Source organism: Eulemur rufifrons, chromosome 14, assembly GCF_041146395.1.
Source record: "Eulemur rufifrons isolate Redbay chromosome 14, OSU_ERuf_1, whole genome shotgun sequence".
NCBI lineage: Eukaryota > Metazoa > Chordata > Mammalia > Primates > Lemuridae > Eulemur > Eulemur rufifrons.
The window spans coordinates 14370638-14390046 of NC_090996.1; the positions used below are offsets into that span (position 1 = coordinate 14370638).

At 45.3% G+C, this 19409-nt stretch overlaps 1 protein-coding gene across 1 annotated transcript in view; it reads right to left on the reverse strand.

The window, feature by feature from the left end:
- Positions 1-19409, reverse strand: part of SDK1 (sidekick cell adhesion molecule 1) — an 860282-nt gene that overhangs the window by 191029 nt on the left and 649844 nt on the right. Inside the window, exons 15-17 of the mRNA XM_069486624.1 lie at positions 7347-7494; positions 6252-6392; positions 1446-1627 (exon numbers count right to left, since the gene is read on the reverse strand). Of these exons, the coding sequence (XP_069342725.1) occupies positions 1446-1627; positions 6252-6392; positions 7347-7494 (471 nt within the window). The remainder of the gene's footprint in view (positions 1-1445; positions 1628-6251; positions 6393-7346; positions 7495-19409) is intronic.

Genomic DNA, 19409 nt, shown 5'->3' on the forward strand with positions numbered 1-19409 from the left:
TCACAGCTCTTAAACCTTTAACGGCTCCCCAATGCCAACTGAACAGCAGCCAAACTCTAACGCCTCGAAGCCCTTCTCAATTAGGTCGAGATCTGCTTGCCTCTGCCCTGTGCAGAGCTCAAATGCACCAGTAATAAAATGAAACAGTCACGGTTAATAGTAATAGGGCATTATTAATAGCAATAGTAGTCATTTTAAGTGTTTCTAAGTTTATTGTTATTTTATTAAATAGACTAATTAAAGCAAACATTAATTGTCCAGGTTTTCAGCTATTTTCTTTTTCAAATGAGTAATCAAGAATTACCTGCAGATGGACAGGTCCTTCCTGGCTGTCCTGCATTTTAAATATTTCTGCTAGTCACTGTGCAAGCAGAACCGACTGCACTTAATTTATAAAGGAGGATTTATGGACTTACAGATGACAACAGACAGCCAATCAATAAGGGATGATAATAACAGCATGTAATATCAAGGAACATTAGGTCTCAGGCATGATTTGGGGAGAGAAGTGGGCAGTTAGAAACCTTATCATTTGAAAAAGGTCAAGGCCTGGTAGCAATAAAAATGCCTAAGCAAATAAAATCACACCTGTGAATCAGGAGAGGGTATAAATCGCCGAGTGAAGAAGGATTTTAGACTTTGTGGAAAAATTACTTCCCTGGGCAAGGATTTGGGCTCCTGCAGGACAAACGAGGCTACATCAAGAGAGGGTCTATTTATCGCTGCCGAGAGCAGTGACAATGAAACACAGTTGCGGACGCGGTGCCCGGGGCCCAGCTCCTCCCGGAGTTGAGACCTGAATCCTCCAGAAAGCAGTGGAGGAATCAGATGCTGCAGAAAGCCTTAAACGACAGCCTGGTCTTAGCACATATATTTAAGACCCACTGGCCTTATGACATTCTGTCTGGTCATTTTTTGGGGGGAGGCAGGGCGAGAGGGTAGGGAGAGTTTTTATTGATCTAGTAAATTGTTTACTTGTGTAACTGAAAAAGACAAACAAAAGCACCAGTTATAAATTCCATTACCAATAATCACATTATATTATTAAAAACAAAATTATGAATAATCATTCTCTTTGAAAAACACAGTATCACACAGAACTGCACAACCAGATTTACTGCAAAACATACAATTATTCCACTTAGAAAAATTCAATTCCACACTTTTCAAGAATAGGTGTACTAGTTAAAGGATGTGTCTAAATACTTCCTGCCCTTACTAGCTGAAGAAAGCAGTTGGAATACTATTAATATTTGTTTCCCTTACATGGTATTGCTTTAGTTTCGGGAGAGGTAGAGAGATTAAACATGTGGTGGATTTTCTTCTGAATGCTCCTAGAGGGTTGAATTCTCTACTTGTATGTCTAACACACTCCAAGCAAACTTTGCAAACCCTGCTCCGCAACAAAGAGTCCACAACCTCATGGATTTGGAGAGCAGGCTTACCTCCTTGTAAGGTATACTCGGTCACTGCCCTGCTAAAGACGCCCAGGCCAGCCCCGTTGTAAGCTGCCACCTGTATTTCATACTGTGTCCAGATAATCAGGTCTGTCACCAGGCAGTAGTTCACCTCCGGGCTGGTGATGTTCCTCTGCTGATACTCTCCAGGTAGGCCGGCCAGGCGGTACCTGCGCAAAAGGAAGCCCGAGACAGAAGAGAATTAACTGGAAGAAGGAATTGGGTTTACCTGCGGTTATTCTGCATGGTTAGGGGAAAATGGAAGCACATAAACCAGAGCAGAGCTGAGAGCTCAGCCCCAGATAACACCATTTTCTAATTCAACGATTTTAAAAACTATAATCTAATCTCACAGTGATTATAAGCGCTGGGCAAAATAGAACTGACATTTCAACTACGATACAGTTAAGAAAAAATTATAGCTTTTTAAGTGTGACTTGTCTAGGAAATACAGTGACTTAGAACCAAAAAATCCAGATATGATTTCCACTGGGGAGTTGCTATAAATCAGTTTGAGAAATACTTTCCTCTCCTGACTCTGAAACGTGGGGAGAAACAGAGAAGCAGGCAGCACGTGGCCTCTTGGTCTCTGTGGCCTGAGCGCCCGGCGCTGTTTCCATTTAGGAATTAGAGATTTGTCCAAATATATCCCAGAACTAGGATAAGTGGCTTTGAAAAGGTGTTAAAACTTCTAAAATACTAGTCCAATGCTAAGTATGACAAACTGCTTTTTAGGGGACGTCTGTGAGTGCTTGGGTAGCATGCTCTTTAGTGCACTAAAGGCAGAAATTTAAAGTTGTGTTTATTAAAAAGGTGACATGCACAACTCTGGACTTAGAAAATGCATAAATTGGGAAATTGCTATTTGTACGATGAAAGGACTTTTATAGCACTATTTTGATTAGCAAATGTTTTTCCATAATTCAGTTTATAGAAGTTAATGCACTAAACTGACTCAGTTAATTTACTGAGCTTTTCTGGATCAGTCCCCCTGGGTAAGGCCAGGGGCACAGACAGTAAGAGCAACTGCCTAGTCATCCTGCAGCTTCCCAAAGCATCTAATTTCTATCCCAGCCATGGTCTTGTCTCAGGAAATGGTGGCTTTGTATGCTAAGTAGAAAGGGGGGAAGACTGACAGGAATCCAAAGCCAGAGTGGCAGCACTGGATCCCTTCACTTTTCACTGTGTGGAGACCTTCCAGTTCCTCCACGAGGCTGAGCTTTGAACCCGGTGGATTGACAGATGCCATGTCAGTTACCCGCACATCCCACAAGGCAAGAAGGGGAAGGATAAGTGCACGTGGGCCAGGGCGTGGGTAAGGCTGGCATTATCAGAAAAAAGCAAAACCCCAGAAACTCAGGCCCCTCAATATAAAACAACTTTCCAAAGAGAATGACGGCTGCAAATGCAATAAGGAAATAGAGAAATGGCAGCAAAAGGTTCTTCACAAAAATCAGGATTTTCTTAGAGTCTTCCTTCGGCTCCTCTTGTTACAGACCATTTGTGCTTGGTACGGCCTGTTTGATGGGAAACACAAATGATCAAGGGAGGACAACACTTGAATACCAAGAAGGCCCAGGCCTCCCCCTGCCTCTTGCCTGAAGGGAGCATGCGGCCCCTCTGCTTGCCCGGTGGGCGGCGCAGGGGAAGGAGAGTGTTATTGTGCGATGGGCAGAAATGAAAGTTACCAGCCCCCGTTTCTGCTTCATATCCTGCCAACTTCTGATCCCTACAGAAGGGGCATCCCTTCACTGAACTCCCCGCACCAAGCAAGTGCAGGTGCAAACCTTAGTGGTGTTCACTTCTCTTATATAGTGTGATGGCTCTTAAGGCGGCAGGCCACAGGGAGACGGCTTGGCATGGATTAACCCAGGTAATAGGTATTTCCATTTAAATTCAACATCTACAAAAGATGAACTTTTAAAATAAATGGCACTGAGACAATTAGATAGCCATTTGGAAAAAGGTGAAAGTTGGCTCTAAACCCACACCATACGACAGAGTCACCGGGCATGTGAATGCTACCAAGGACCCTCTATAATCAATATGGCGTGATAAGCACAGCCTCGTAAGAAGAGCTATCACTACACAATACGCGTTCCAGGGGAGAGCAAAGGAATTAGCATCAGAAGATTGAGGTTGAGGTCCCTGCTCAGCCATTTAAGAGCTGGAGGGTCTCAGGCAAATTTTAAATTCTCTGAGGCTTGGTTTCTACCTCTCTAAAATGGAAATTATAGTAGCATTTCATATGGTTGTTACAAGAATCAAACGAAACAATGGATGTGAAAGAGATGTGAAAGTATAAAGCACTCCCTAATTTTTTTTTTTTTTTTTTTCCGGAAAATGCCACTCTTCTACTAAGAAGTATGTAAGAGACAACTCTGAGCTGTAAGAAACTGGGCCTGCATGAGCCACCCATCTTCTCCCAGGCCACTCTTTATACCATACTGAAAAACAAACTGCAGAATTCACATCTTAAAAATAGGCTGTGCTCCCTTGCAGAACGGGCATGTTGGCCATTCTGACCAGAGGGGCTCAGGGTGCTTTTGTAATATTCAAAGATGTCCAAGAAGGTCACAATTAATAATGGAAGTGCAGGGCATCCTCCTCTTTCTGGTAGGATATGTTGCCCAGGAGACAGTTTCCGCCAGAACAAGATGATTTTTTACACGGAAACAAACAGGAGAATGTTTTTAAAGGACATAACCCCTATGCTCCTCTCCAAGAAACACCCTGCCTATTATTATAAATATTTTACTACTGCACACGCATCCTAACTACTTCTTATGGCCAGAGCCACGGGAGTGATTTATTTCCACTTGCTCTTGCATGCATTGTGCCTTGGATCTGACACACAGACTGTGCCCTGGAGGATACACACTTGCAAACAGAGAGCTGATTTGCAGACTGGAGGATTATTTGGAAATGTTTCCAAGCAAATTCATTTTGGCATGGGTCTTTAATTTCTGAAAACTTTGATATTCACAGGCCTGGGGTGGTGCACCCTCATATTAGGGCTTTCTTGATTTAAGCCCGTACAAATACAGATGTCCTCATCTCCAGCTCTCAATTCTCCGACTCCATCATGGAAAATCCTTTTAACAGTAGTAATCCCACAAAATAGAGAAATGTGCAGTCCCTGATGTGGCCTCGTAACATCAGAGAGATTTTATTATTAAACTCTGTGCCCCGAGCCTGGTTCTGTGGGATGACTTTTAAAGTCCTTACTTGACAGCTTCAGCCTAAGGAAACTTTTTCTGCAAGCGCTGAGAAGAGGCAGAGGCAGCTGGGAAGGTGAGCGGGCGCGGGCTGGCTGGAGAGGGCAGCCAATTATTCTCATTAGTTGAAGGGTGTGGAAGAAGGGCAAGGGGCCAGCGCGGGGCGGGCGCCTCCGCCTTCAGGCAGAAGGCAGCGCTGGGCTGTCTTCTGGAGGGGAGGCAGCGCAGGCCGTTAGGGTTGTCCCGGGAGCATCCACAGAGAGCAGAGCCCACGGCCCCACCCAAGGGGACAGACTCAGTGTCCTCCTCCCCTTCTTTGAAATGGGGAAAGACAGCTGGGGCAAGAGACAGAGGGGCCAAGAGTACTGATTCTGGCCCTTTGTGGACCGGGATGGCCCATTCAAGCCACTTCAGGCAGGTGACAATCTGGCTTACGCTCAGAGGAGACTCCATACACATGAGGAAAACCTGGGGCACAGCAGTGAACTGGTTTTGCCAGGCAAATATCACATGCACACAGAGAAACATACATGAACTGACAAACAGTTGATTATACACATCTTTCCTGGGAATGAGTTGTCCTTCACATACAAAGACAATGGAGTTAAAGAAGCAACACTGTCACAGTTTCTTACATTTATCTAAGAAATTAAATTTATCCACTTAAGACCTTTGTTAACCAAGTATTTACTGGTCACACACTCAGAATGAGCTCAGGGCAGGCATCTGGAGGGAGGGAAGGACAGATACCTACAGCTTTTGTCCCAGTAAGGCTGATAAAATTAACAGATACATCCACAGCAGTGCAGTCTATGAGAAGAGATTTAATAATTATCCTTTAATACTGCTTTACTTTTTCTTTTTACTTACGACAACAAACCACTGCAATTACCACTTTCAGTGCAACTTTTAAATTAGCAGTGGTTTTGGCAAGGGAGGTTTCTTCTCGAGAACACAGCCAGTTCTGACATGGTTCTTGCCACGGTTTTGGAACCGAACCGTCCCTTACAAGGCAGAGATAGCAAACTGGCCACCCTCCTGGCCTGCGGATGTGTATGTCTGGCTTGCCCCATGTTTCAAAACATACTGGTTTCATTTCCAACATCTAAAAATTGTGAGGTTGCATGGAAAAAGCTAGATTTTTGTATTTCCTGCACATACTAGAAGATCTGACAATACTGAACAACACACTAGCATCGTGCAAATTGGGCGATTAAATTATTAATTTTAAATTATTATATTTGATAATACACACCCCTGGTGAAAACTTAAATGGAACTAAATAACCTATAATGGATAGCATACCTTCCTCCCAACCCATAATACTCCCCCCATTCTCATGCCACAATGCAAACACTGGCATCAGTTTTGTGTGCGTGCTTTCAGGCTGGATGCACAGAGCACGTCTGCAAGGCTGCCACGTCAGCTGTCTCCACCCCCCCCAGAGTCCCACCCTCGCCCCAAGTCCCTGATTGCTGTTTGGCTCCTGCAGACATATGAGTCTGCAACCTCGGTGAAATAGACACTTGACTCTTTACAATGACAGTCTAGGAACGGCCAGTCACGGGCCACTTGCCTGAGGATGTATCCACGCAACACCCCGTTGTGCTCCGTTTCCGGGGGTGGCTGCCACTGCACCATGATGGACTGATTGGTACGGCCACTGGCCACTATATTTTTCGGGGGAGCACTGGGTGGTTCTTCAGGTAACATCAACCTAAAAATAAGAGACGGGTAGGAGAGAGATGAGTGCCTGAAACAAAGGGTGCCCATTTGCATTCTCTGTCTTGCTGAATCTTGAGCCTGACTATTTATGAAAATCAAAATAGGGTGACAAGAAAAGCAAAACACACAGTCGATCAAACTGAAAGGACGTGTGTGAAATAGTTACAACAAATCAACATAATAGAAAATCAGTTAAGCAAGCAACAAGGAAGCCATAGGAGGTGACTCTGTTCTGTCTGAATAACCCACAGGCCCCATTTCTTTAAAAAGATTACAAGCCTGAGATCATCAGCTCATAAGCCCACAGTCTGAGATTCCTTCCAAACTGTTTTCTTCAGCTCTCTCAATATTTCTCATATCAAACTCTCACATTTTGAAAACAGTCATTTAGAGCTCAGCTATGCTAAAACTCAAGGCCACTGAAAGCTCAGGGTGTTTGGGGAGGGCGTGCTGAAATCTGATGAAGCCATTTCCCCATGTCACACCTGGACGACCCTCAAAAGCAGCCCTCCTGGGATGGGTGAGCGTGAAGACCACTCAGGAAGGCAACACCTTCGAGGAAACACTGGGGCCATTCAGCTTCCCTTGCGACACCTTGCTGGGTGTTTACTTGTCAAGCCAGTGGCATCAGCTTCCACCCTGCTGGCAGTCAGGCTAAATAAAGGACACGGACATCACGTAAGCCCTTAATTTCCTTGATACGGAGGGCTGTGCTATCAGGAACGATTTATGTAGGCACAGCCAGAGCACCACAGGAGAAATCCAAGAAACCTGCCTCACAGCAATTAAGAAAAACCCAGCTAATCCAACGTATGACTGTGGTTTCCCTCTCTGTGACAGTCTTTTCTGCTCACGCTTTTGCCAATATTCCTAAGGGATGCAAGTTGGTTACTTTCAAGCCCAAGCTGTTCCTCGTGCCCACACGGAGGGACGGGCACTCACGCACCTGCTCGTCTCTGTGCTGTATTGGCCCTTGCCCACTTGATTCACTGCGCACACCCTGAATTGATAGGTGCGAGCCGGAGTCAGGCCACTCACGGTGACGCCTGTCATCTCAGGGCCAACGTTTGACAGATGCACTTTCCATGGTGAGTCTAAGAGAATGAGCAAAACAAGTTCAAACTCACATAAGTGCATGTCTGAATAATAATAAGTGAATGCAAATGCATTCCCATAAATTAGCTCATTTACTTACCAAGATAGCTCTAGGAGAGGGAGTGGTTATCCCCATTTAATGGCTGTGGAAACTGAGGCTCACAGTCTCATGGCCAGTAACTAGTGAGCCTGGCATGAAACGTGGGGTTTCCTACCCCAGACCTAGTGGCATCCTAGTGGCATCAGCTTACCCCCATGCTGCCATCAACAAGTAAAGGGATTTTTTCTTTAACCTGAATATGGCGGCGGTTTAAAAGGAACCAAAATGTTTCTAATTCCTGTGTTCAATATGTAATGGGAGAAAGTTCTCTGTCGGCTCACATGGGTAGGCAGATTGCAGATTTGTCTCCCAGAAAAAGATGCCGCACATGTCACTGAATGATAAATAAAAACTATATTCATTAACATTTTAATAAAAGAGGAAATGAGCATGATAAAGACAGATGGGCTGTGTATTTCGCAGCCCATCTGCGTGGCAGCCCATTACACCACCACACCCCTGAGTGGCTTTGGCTAGAGAGATGTAATGAAATTCGCAGCTAGTTTAGGATATCTTTCCACACAGCTTTCCGGCAGGTGTGCAAGAGCGACTCCGTCAGCCAAATGGGCTCTCGCCTGCAAGGCTTCAGAAGGTTCTGCTGGGGATCCTACACCTTTGCGTGATTTTTGCAGAGTTTCAACATGCTTTTCAGCCCAATCATTTTGTAGAGTGATGCCCTGGAATGAACAGGACCTGGCAATGGCTTCGAGCATCCGCTGTCAGTTCCCATTCTGAATTGTGATGATGCCTGGGACTGAATTTTCAAGTTATTAGTGAAGTAAAACACGGTGGGGGAGGGGGAGATGATTCTTGTGGAAATTAAACTGTTTTTCTCATTCATCTGAAGTGCTGCTCAAAATCCCTTTCACTCACATTGGAGGTGGTCACAAAGAGGTGACACATGATTTCCACTGTGGTGTTGGGCTGTGCTCAGATTGCAGACAATACCAGCTGCATGTCAACCCCACACATAAAACCACAGCCGTTTCTCCAAAAACCTAAAGGTCGAACCGTGGGGATTCACAAGTCTGTGCCTGGCAGCTCACCAGAAATGCACTCTGGCTCCTTACAGGTCACCAAGCAGGAGACACAAACCGCTCCAAAATGAAAATGAGACTCTCAAAGGCAACTTCTATTGACTCACACAGAGATGTCTATCACTAACTCAGAGTTTGTTAGCCGGATTCCTTAACACAAAGTTAAGCTGCGCTGAAACATGATGCCAGTTGGCTATGAAGATTGAATCTTTTTAATTATTTCAAATAAAGCTGCTTCCAAAAATGGCTTTGTGGGAATGCAGTCTTCACCACCAGCTGGGCATTTCAGTGTTCTTGGCTTTTGATTTTCAGTGACATGGATAACTGACAGCTGATGAAGATCCCGCTCTCTGAATGTTTCCTTTAAAAACACAATGTGTGCCTCCCTAATCACCTGTGGAAAAACTCATGCCAGCTTCCCTTTTCACTCTGGGAGTCTGAGACCCTCCTGTTAGCATTAAGCAGCTCATGGGGAGCTGGTTTTCCAAGCAGTCTCCCTTACAGAAAAGAGCTATTTGCCAACACAGACGATGAAAGAGACTCCCTAACATCAGCGTAGCTGGACTTGGTTGGTAGGATGCAGGGCCTCTCGTGCCAAGTCAAGCTTCCATGGAAATGCAGTTTTCATTCTGAAGGTGACTGATACACGGTAGAAAAAAGCATGGAGACCACGGTTGACTATGAGCTCTTCCACTTACAGCTGTTTGATTTTTCTAGCTTCTTCTGTAAAAATGGGGGACAAACCAAAACCACAGTGACATACTGTCCCACACCCATCGGGATGGCTGTTATCAAACAAACCAAACAAACAGAAGATAACAGGTGTTGGTGAGGATGTGGAGAAACTGGAACCCCTGTGCACAGTTAGTGAGAATGTAAAATGGTGCACCCATTACAGAAGACAGTATGGTGGCTGCTCAAAAAATTAAAATAAAATTACCATATCATCCAGCAATCCCACTTCTGGGTACATACCCAAAGGAACTGAAAGCAGAGTTTCAAAGAGATATCTGCACACCTGTGCCCACAGCAGCATAAGTCACAATAGCCAAAGGGTGGAAGCAACCCAGTGTCTCCCAGTGGATGAGTGGATAGGCCAAATGTGGTCTATCCACACAGTGGCTACCATTCAGCTTTTTAAAAGAAGGAAATTCTGACACATGCCACAACATAGGTGAACATCGAGGACATTATGCTCAATGAAATAAACAAGTAACAGAAAGACAAATATTGTATGATTCTCCTTACATGACGTATCTAGAGTAGTCAAATTCATGGAGATGGAAAGCAGAAGGGGCGGGGGGGGGGTGTGGAATGGAGTTACTGTTTAGTGGTGCAGAGTTTCCTTCTGCAACAGGGAGAGTTCTAGAGAGGGTGCTGGCGATGAGTGCACAATGATGTGAATGTGCTTAACGCTACCCAGCTGCACAGTTAAAAATGGTGACGATGGTAAATTTTGCTATGTGTAATTTACCACAATTGAAAATTAAAACATGTGAACTAAAATAAAATCTTAAGTCCCCCAGGTGATTGAATGGACTCCCTCTTGGCCAAGAGGACCCCAGAAATATCCTAAAGCTCAGTTGCTGGCCATGAGAAGGGAGGTCAGACATTTGGAGATATCCTTTGTAACTCATTAACAGGCCTAAGGCTATGCAGGAGACAAACCTGCAGGCCATCAATTTACTGAACAGATCGCTGGAGTTTTAGTAAATGTCCGGTGGTTTGTCTCTGATTAACAGACATCCTTATCTTAAGTTAAAACATTCCAAGGCTTTAGCTATAGCTTCATTTCTTTAACCAACTGCAAATCAAAGAATCTTTAAGCCCGCCTATAACCCATAAGCCCCTGCTTAGAGATGTCCTGCCTTTTCTGGCCAAACCAATCTACACTCTCCTCGTATTGACTTACGGTCTTACATGTAATTCCCGTCCCCATGAATGTATAAAAGCAAACTGTAACCCAGCTACCACGGACACATTTTCTCAGGACTTCTTGAGGCCATGTGCTCTGGGCCAGTCACACACATTCAGCTCCGAATAAACCTCTTTATGTTATTTTACAGAGTTTGGGTCTTTTTCCATTAACAAACAAATGATGAAAAGATGGGGTGGGGGAATAACATCTAACTCCCACCAAACTGGCACTGACTGATCAACACAAAGGTGCTCACACAGTAGTAATATTCACTGGGGGTAGGGGGGTTGAGGGTGGGTAAACTCACAACTAATGGATGCGGTTGTAGGGGGGGAAGGGCACATCTCAAATCATGATTGGGATGTGGCAGAGTCATAACATGTAACCAAAATGTTTGTACCCCCATAATTTCCTGAAAAAAAATAAAATAAAATAAATAAAAGATGGGGTGGGAGAATAACATCCAACTCCCAGGACTGCCTGGGTATGAAATGAGGTAATGGATGCTGGAAGCGTCGAGCCAGCAGGAAGCCTGGCCGGGTGGACACTTGGCTGCATTTGTGCCGGGTGCTCCCACTCCCACTAGATCCACGCAGCACCGTCTACACCCGGCTCTGCCCCCTGGCAGTGGGGGGTGGTCCTGCCCCGTGGCCTCCACTGGGAGATCAGGAGGAGACGAAGTCAGGGCTCTTCCTTCCTCACTGGGAGCTTGCTTGGGACTACCTGCGTCCTTCACCCAAAGGTTCCTGCTCTTCTCAAGGTGGCAGCTCTATACAATCTCTCTAGTCTCTTTGCCCTAAGGGTAGAAACAGCTCTGAGGCTACCAGCCCCAGGTCACTGTGGTTCCCCTCCACCCACACCCCTGTAAACACTCTCTTTCTACAACTTCCTCATTGATTATTCTAAGTCAAGAGTGTCACCTGTTTCCTGCGGGAACTCTGACCCATACAGTGCTCAGTAAAATTCTTCTTCCACCCCTCCCCCTTCAGGTTTCACAGCGTCTGTAAGAGAACAACTCACCTGCTTGGTCAGATATAGAGAGAATGACAGTCATTTCAGAAAGAGACAAAGTCAAAAGGACAGTTGTGACCAGTTGACTAAAGCGGTTAATCAGATGAGGAAAGGGCAGAGAGAGCCTTGGGACGCCGCCTTCCTGCCCCGGCCCCCTCCAGCCTCGGCCCGTGTTCATTCCAGTGTAAACAGCTCTTGAAAGTCCATAACCCCAGTCGCGAGTCTGCTGCCCAGTTTGATTTGACAACAGGCCTATTAATCTCCTCTGGACCTCCGGGCTCTGCTCAGTCCTCCTGTTGCAACTATAGAATTCTTTATTTATTCTTTTTCCTCTCCTACTAGAAGATAAAAGACCTGGCAGGAAGAGCGATTAAACTGAAAACTAATACAAATGAACCCGATCCATCTCATGGGCACTCTGATTTGTACCAAAATAAATAAATAAATAAATAAAAGTGGTTTGGGAAGGCTTTGCTTGTTCACAAGCCTCAGAATTGCAAGCTTGCTGAGAACTGTTAAAATTTAAATAGCAAGTCTGTTCCTGACAATCAATAAGCAAGATACCTTTAAAAGATCCTTCCCCCAGCCAGTCTTCGCAAAAGAGTGCCACAGGATGCTTGTCTTGGGGGATGGAATGTAGAAAACCCTTTGATAAAGGAAACATCCCATAAAAATTTCAATACCTTTTTTCTTCCCCTTTAGAGAATCTCTGATCTAGAAGACTGAGGAATTTTAGAATTCCCCAGTTGCGCTACTTAACAACCTCTGTTATACAGAGGGGCATCACTACTCTTTCTTAGTGTCAAGGTCCAGAATCCATGAGGACTTAATCACTCCTCCACTCTATCTGTTGGTTAAAAAGCTGGTGGTTTGCAAGCTCTGAAAATGTACTGGATGCTTTGTCCAATAAAAAAGAGCATTGCCATTTTCTCAATTAAAGGTGCCTGGAAAAGGAAAATGTTTTATGAAGGAAAAATTCTTAATTGCCAAAGGATCATTATTATTATTATTATTAACACCTAACATTTGTATAGCAGTTTGCAGTCTGGAAGTGCTTTCATATCTGTAACCACAAGAACCCTCTTCGGGAGGAGGTGTTATCACACCTCTTTACACTTGAGGAATCCAAGACTCATGGAAATTTAAATGACTTTTCCCCATTTACAGGTGGTCACCACCTGGACTCACAGATCAGCAAAGGTGGAGCTGCTAGGCCTCCTGTGCCTTCTTGGGTTGGACAGTAGGAAGTGCCTGGCAATACCCAGGAAGTATTCACACACACACACACACACACACACACACACTTTTCAAGAAAACAGAAACACAAAATCAGAAACTGAATGCAAATCAAATCCAGTCTCCAAGCAATAAAGAAGATGTAGGAACCAATTAAACAACTCCATGGTTCAAATCCAGGACGTGGGACATTCTGTAGGACAGATGGCATGGCCTCAGTCCAGGAAAGAGTGGGGAGAGTTGGGGAAAACAGGTGGGAGCTTTTGTTGATTAAGAGACATGAAGATAAAAAACAACCAATACAAGGAATGTGAAAGGATAGCCTTGCTAATAGACTAACAGGGAGGAAAAAAAAGAGAAAACTCTCAATACATAATTGCCCCTTTGAATGGAAAGATCACAGCACAACTGCCCCTGTGTTTGACTAGCCACCAGTGGCCTAACTAGTTGTCTTTAAGATTAACCACCTGTTTCTACGAGTTTGTTTTCACAGCACTTGAAAAGAACTGAGTACGCTGAAAGAATGTGATGCTTTCCCAGCTCTCCGCAGATCACATTCCAAGGACTGATAAGCCAGCCTCACAGAGAAGAAGAAAAAAAGGGGGGGGAGGGGGGGGGAACAGACGCAGCTGTTTCTGCTGTCAGCTGGCAGCAATAACTTTTTCTTTCTCCTTATCCCCATAAAACCCCCAAACCCCATACGCTTCCCTCCCTTTGGTAAGTAAAATAAACATTCTTCCTTTAAAACTATTCTAATCTTTGTGTTGAGAATTGTCTCTCATCTTGAGCTACAAGTTCCCACCCTAACAGGATGGACCTTGTTTGGGTCTTGATTCAAGCAAATCAAGTGTAAAAGGACATTTTCTTAGACAATTGGGGAAATTTAGATATGGGCTTAATATTGGGTGGTATTAAAGATTACAACTGATTTTCTTAGGCGTGATTGTCCTTTTGTTGAGCTGCTTACTGATCACTTAGGGATGGATGGCATAAATTCTGGGATTTCCTTTAAAATAGCAAAAAACAAAAACAAAAACAAAAACAAAAAAAACCACACCAGTGGAGAATAGATGAAACAAATATGGTAAAAATGTTACTGGTCATTGAAGCCATACTTTTATGTCTATTTAGTATTAATAACAATAAAAAGGTTTAGAAGGTGACTGTGTTGCTACAACATTGCTAGCACTGAGCATTTCTGTCTCAATTGTCCATTTGATAGGGGAAAAATGTGATTTCATGGATACTTTACCTTGTATTTTTTATATGAATGAGGCTGAACGTGCTTTCATTAAAACAAGCACACTTCCCCCAGGTTACAGGGTTAAGTGGAAGAATTCAAGCACAAATGTAGTATTGTTCTAATTCTAATTCTACTGCTGTTTTGACTCAAGGTCTCTCCACCTGATATTAACACTCCTTGGTAGAAACTCCCCAGTAAGCTCTACTGTGCTTTTCTATGTCTCGTGGCTGCCTAGGATTTAACGCTACGAAGTCAAGGGCTTGGTCACAGGCATGATCAGGAAGCTGAGATCTTCTCTGGGAGCAAAGCCTATGGGGCCCCAGCGATGTCAATGAGAGAGGAGGCTTCACGCTAGTCCACCACAACAGGCTGTCTTTCTGGACACTGAATCCACATACGCTGCGTTTGCTAGGATGACACTGCACACTCAACACAGGTGCTGCTGAGAGGCTAATCCCAGGCACAAATTAAGTTAAATTTTCCAATGTTTAAAAGGCCTATCAAGCATCTGCCGCGGTAAGTCCTACTGATAGTCACACCCTTGATGTGATGTGGTGAGAAGGGCGCTCTGCCTCCCTCTTTGGTCTTCCCCCTCAAACCCCACAACCCCAGCCTAACTGAGAAAAACAACAGATGAATCCCAGTTGCGCACCAGTCCACACAATATTTGGCTAGTCCTTGTCAAAACTGCCAAGGTCACCAAAACCAAGGAAAGTCCGAGAAACTGAGGAGCCCAAGGAGACGAGAGGATAAATGACACATGGGATCCTGGATGGGATCCTAGAACAGAAACAAAAGATATCAGGGGAAGACTGAGGACCTCTGAAGAAAGTGTGAACTTCAGTTAATAATGAAGTGTCCATATGGGCTCATTAATCATGACAAAAGTACCCTCATGTAACAGGAGAAACGGGGCGTGGGGTGTATCTTCACAATAATCTGTAAACCTAAAATTGTTCTAAAATAAAAGGTTCAATAAGAAACAGGAAAAGCCCATCAGCGAATGTCTTGGTCAGAGCCAGGCAGGAGAGGAGCACACTATGAAGCACTGAGTGGACGCTGCACTAGAAGATTCCACGTGTTTTGCAAGAGAAGAGCATGGGGTTGTGTGTGTGAGTCCACACACGTGTGCTAGGCAGGAGGAGGCCACACGCTGTCAGGGTGCTGGGGTCAAAGCCTCTGCGAATCCCCTTGAGACTGGAGCTCTGGAGGATGGGGTGGCTCAGACAGGCTCACATGGAACCCCTCAATGTTTGGGGGCCTGACGTCCTTGTGGTGGAGCAGAAGCAAAGGTCTGGGACTCCACAGGCTATAACAGTAGCCACCAGATGCCCTTCTGGCCAGAGGCCCATACCAGCTCCAGAAGGAGTACCAACAGGGCCCCTGAGCTCTCTCCCCTTGCTGCACTGGCCTTTCCTACAGTGCCAGGAGAGGCCTGTCCAGTGTTGCACTATCTTTCTTAATTCCCAAGGTACAGAAGCCAAATAAAACCTGGATCCACTCCTGAGAACCGTGTATCCATCTCCCGGGCCACAATTTTTTCCACCATAAAAGTAACACAAGCCGGGCGTGGTGGTACACGCCTGTAGTCCCAGCTACTATGGAGGCAAGACAGAGGATCACCGAGGCCAGGAGTTCCAGGCTGCAGTGAGCAACGATTGCACCACCGTGGTCCAGCCTGGGCGACAGAGCAAGATCCTGTCTTCTAAAAAAAAAAAAAAAAAAAAAAAAAAGTAATACAAAAATGGTAAATTTTATGTAACATACACAATGTATGTATATTTGTATGTGAATTTGTATATATGTATAGTTTGTGTATATATACCACAAAAAATTAATACAAATTCATTAAAAAATTTTTGGAAAATAAAGAGTATGAGAAAATAATGAAATTAAACAAGCACAGGTCCAAACTGCAGTTGCCTTTTTAAAACTATACTCATGGTTGTTCAAGTGTTTTATGTAACTATTTTCAAGTTTTTGGAGACTCCAACCTATATTTTAGTGTTCAGCTCAATGAGTTATAGAGATTAGTTGGGTGGAATGAATAATGTTTGCTTCTCTATATTAAAGTGCCCTTAAATTACTGTCATCACCTGAACAGAGATACACGGTTTCAAAGCCTAGACAACAAATGATTCCAGCCTCCGCAGAGTCACACTGCTTGGGGTGAGGCTGCAGAAGGAGTTCCTGCTCCGAGCCACTCACCCGGTCCAGGCTGGGGTCAGAGAACTCAAAGACAGGCACACCCACGTCTAAGGAAAAGCTTCTCCTGGTCTAGTCAAAGCTCATCTGGGCATTAAAAGAAAAGCACAGATAATAACTAGTTCTGCAAAGGTTAAATAAGATTTTTCCACAGGATTCTAGTTTTAAAAAACTATTAAAAGAATGAAAGGAATATAATTTTAGCGGCACTATAGAATTGCACGCTTGGGCTGGTAAACACAACATGTGTAGAACACAGCAAGAGCGCTGTGGGGTCCTCTGGACTAATGTGACCCTATGAGGGCACGAAGCACATTCCCACGTGAGCACAAACGCAGTGTTGAAAGAATGCTGTGACGCAGACATGCTCGTGGCAACCTTGGGAGGTGAGACCGAGGCCCCGGGAGGGACAGGCTATGCACCTCTAGGGGTCCCTGGGAAAGAAAGGCTCAGACCAGACAGAGACTTCACAGAACAGGGAGAAGAAGGTGTAGGAAGTGGATGGGTATTTTCTACCTAAAAAAAAAAACCACACCAAAGAGCAGACAATTAAAATACAGTTTGATATCTTTCACTTTGAGAAGGCTTTCTGTGTTGTATATGTCTTTAGAGAAACAGTTAAGTCTGCAGGGTTAGGGTTAAAATGCACCAAGTTTTGCCTTAAAAGTTAAGAAGTGAAGAGCTGAGATATTTAGGAAATACATGGAATCCCCAGCTAAGGGAGATGGCCAAAGTGATCCCAGGAATAGGCTTTGGGGCCTCAAGCTGTTCATATCCAAGCGACTGTGGCCTCTGGAGCTGCCAAGACACTGAAGGTGCCCACCAGAGGCCTGGGCTCTGGCCTGGGCCCACAAGGAGATACTTGCTCCCTGGAAGGGTGTGGGCTGACTCCAGAGAAGTAGTGGAAGGAGGTCGAAAATTGAGATCGGACAAATCCAGAAGCTTAGATTTGCGGTGATGAACCCCTGCAGCAGGCTGGAGCCCGTCTCCCTGGGCTGGCAGCCTACAGAGTGGAGCAGGTGGCTGCCCTGGAAGGGAGCTGGCCCAGCCTCAGGAAAGCTACAGGACCACTCTGTATCCTGCACTGAGCTGTCACAACAGGCATACCTGTGTAGGAGAGTACATCAGTCTGTGGGACAGGCTTAGGAAAAGCCTTCCGAAAGGTGAGGACCAACAGAGGATGTGGAGCCCATCTGGGCTCCCACCCCCTCCCCATCTAACAGGGACTGAAGCCTGAAGCCCTCCACCTCAGCCCCTCTCTGGTCCCCAGCACAGCCATGGTCCTCTCTCCATAAACACTTGTGACAGGCACCATCTCCCTGGATACATTTTAAAACAGGAGCACATGCTATGAATGTGAGGCTCCATATGCAAAATTCCAAAGAAAAATGAGCTAAAGCATAAAATACTCCCTAACAAGTCTAGGACTATTAGAAAATGCCTATGTGAGACATGTTTCAAAGACAGCATTAAAATGATTTGGAGCATAAAGAACAAAGTCTCTTTGCCATTTTGGCAAGCAACACAGCACAAAGCCCATCAGTTTTTAAGTACATAATAGCAACCAGGGATGAAGATGTTTAACATATTGTGCAGTGACAGTCGGAGCAGCTTTCACAGGGAGCAGAGTGCAAGAGGGCTGACGGCTCCGCACATGAAAAGACACCTGTGGCAGGAGAAAGAACTGAGCCTCGCAGCTTAGGAATTCTCTTTGTGAAGAAAGCACTCCTCCCCGGAGAGGCACTGGGCCTTGCAGAACGTTCTCCAAAAGCTAGTCTTAGACCAGCAGCTGACATAACCAGCTGTGCTGGAGAAAGCAGTGATGGGTGGGTACAAAAAGCAGCAGAATACTGTGAGTACTGGAATGTTCCATGCTGGAGGAGAGACAGACTGCCCAGAGAATATTGTATTCCAGACCTCAAAACCTCGTCTCAGTCTCAGCGTGTTCCACCCAGGCTAACTGATGCTCTGTCCAGACCAGGGCTCCTCCGCAGGCTCCTGCTTCGCAGGGACAGGCCCGAGGTCCCCAGCCATCTCTGGCCCCTCCTTCCTGGGGAAACCCCATCAGCAATTCAGGAATGACTGGCCTTCCTGCCCCAGGCCCATAGCCCCTACTCTCTCCCACTCCCTGAACCTCATGCAACAGCTTCCCGTAGGCCACTTGCACGTTAATCTTGCTAAAAACTTGTCTTCACACAACACTCCCTTGCTCGTGGCTTTGCGTGGCTCTCTGGTGTGTAAGACTGTGGTCCGGCATCGTCCGGCCTCTGCGCTCCTCGCAGGCCTCCCTTTTCAGTGTGGAGCGACACGCACCAGGCTGCTAGCAGCGGTCCCTCATGGTGGAGGGAGATAAGAAACTCTTCCTTTATACATCTTGTACTATTTCTCTAGCTTCAGTGACCACGTATTACTTCTTAAAAATACATTATTATTTAGAAAATGGGTTTTATTTAAGGCAATCCATTCCAGCCTCCAGCTTCTCCTGCACAAAGAGCCTTCTGCTCCTACTAATCCGCTTGCCTGGGAACTTTCCTCCCTCCCATCTCGCTGCCTTGCATTCAAGCCTCTGGAGTCCTTGGCCACCATCCTCCCCCTGGCACCAGCACTTCTGAACCCTGCGCAAGTCAACATTCCATTCCAGGCCCACCTCTGAGGACAGTGACTACTCCCACCCACAGGGACCCCCCCTTCATTGAGGGTCCCCATTCTCAGGGCTACTTCCATGGCAATTGAGCGTGGACCCACTTACACCCCTCTTGGCTCTGGATTTGTTATTTACTTCTCTGTGTGTTTTCTCTGCCTCTCAGATTGACCTTACATCTTCCAGGTGTCTCCCTGTGTCTCAGCTCTGTCCGACAGGAGCCGCTACATCGTTTGCAGATTGGCCTGAAGTTGCTGTGCTCTGTACGCCAAGTCAACGGGGAGGAAAAAACCAAAGGTGAAGAGGTCGATGGCTCCAGTTTCACATGAGCCTGCCCTTAAAGTATGTTCACACAACACATGCATATGTGTTTATATGTTTGTATGTGTGTGCATGGAAAGAGCTTTCTCCTACTTTTTAAGAAGGCTTGAAGATTTCTAAAGAGAAAATATGTATAAAATTGGATGATAAAATGAAAATAAATATAAATAAATCCAAAATCATTAATGAGAAGAAGATAAAG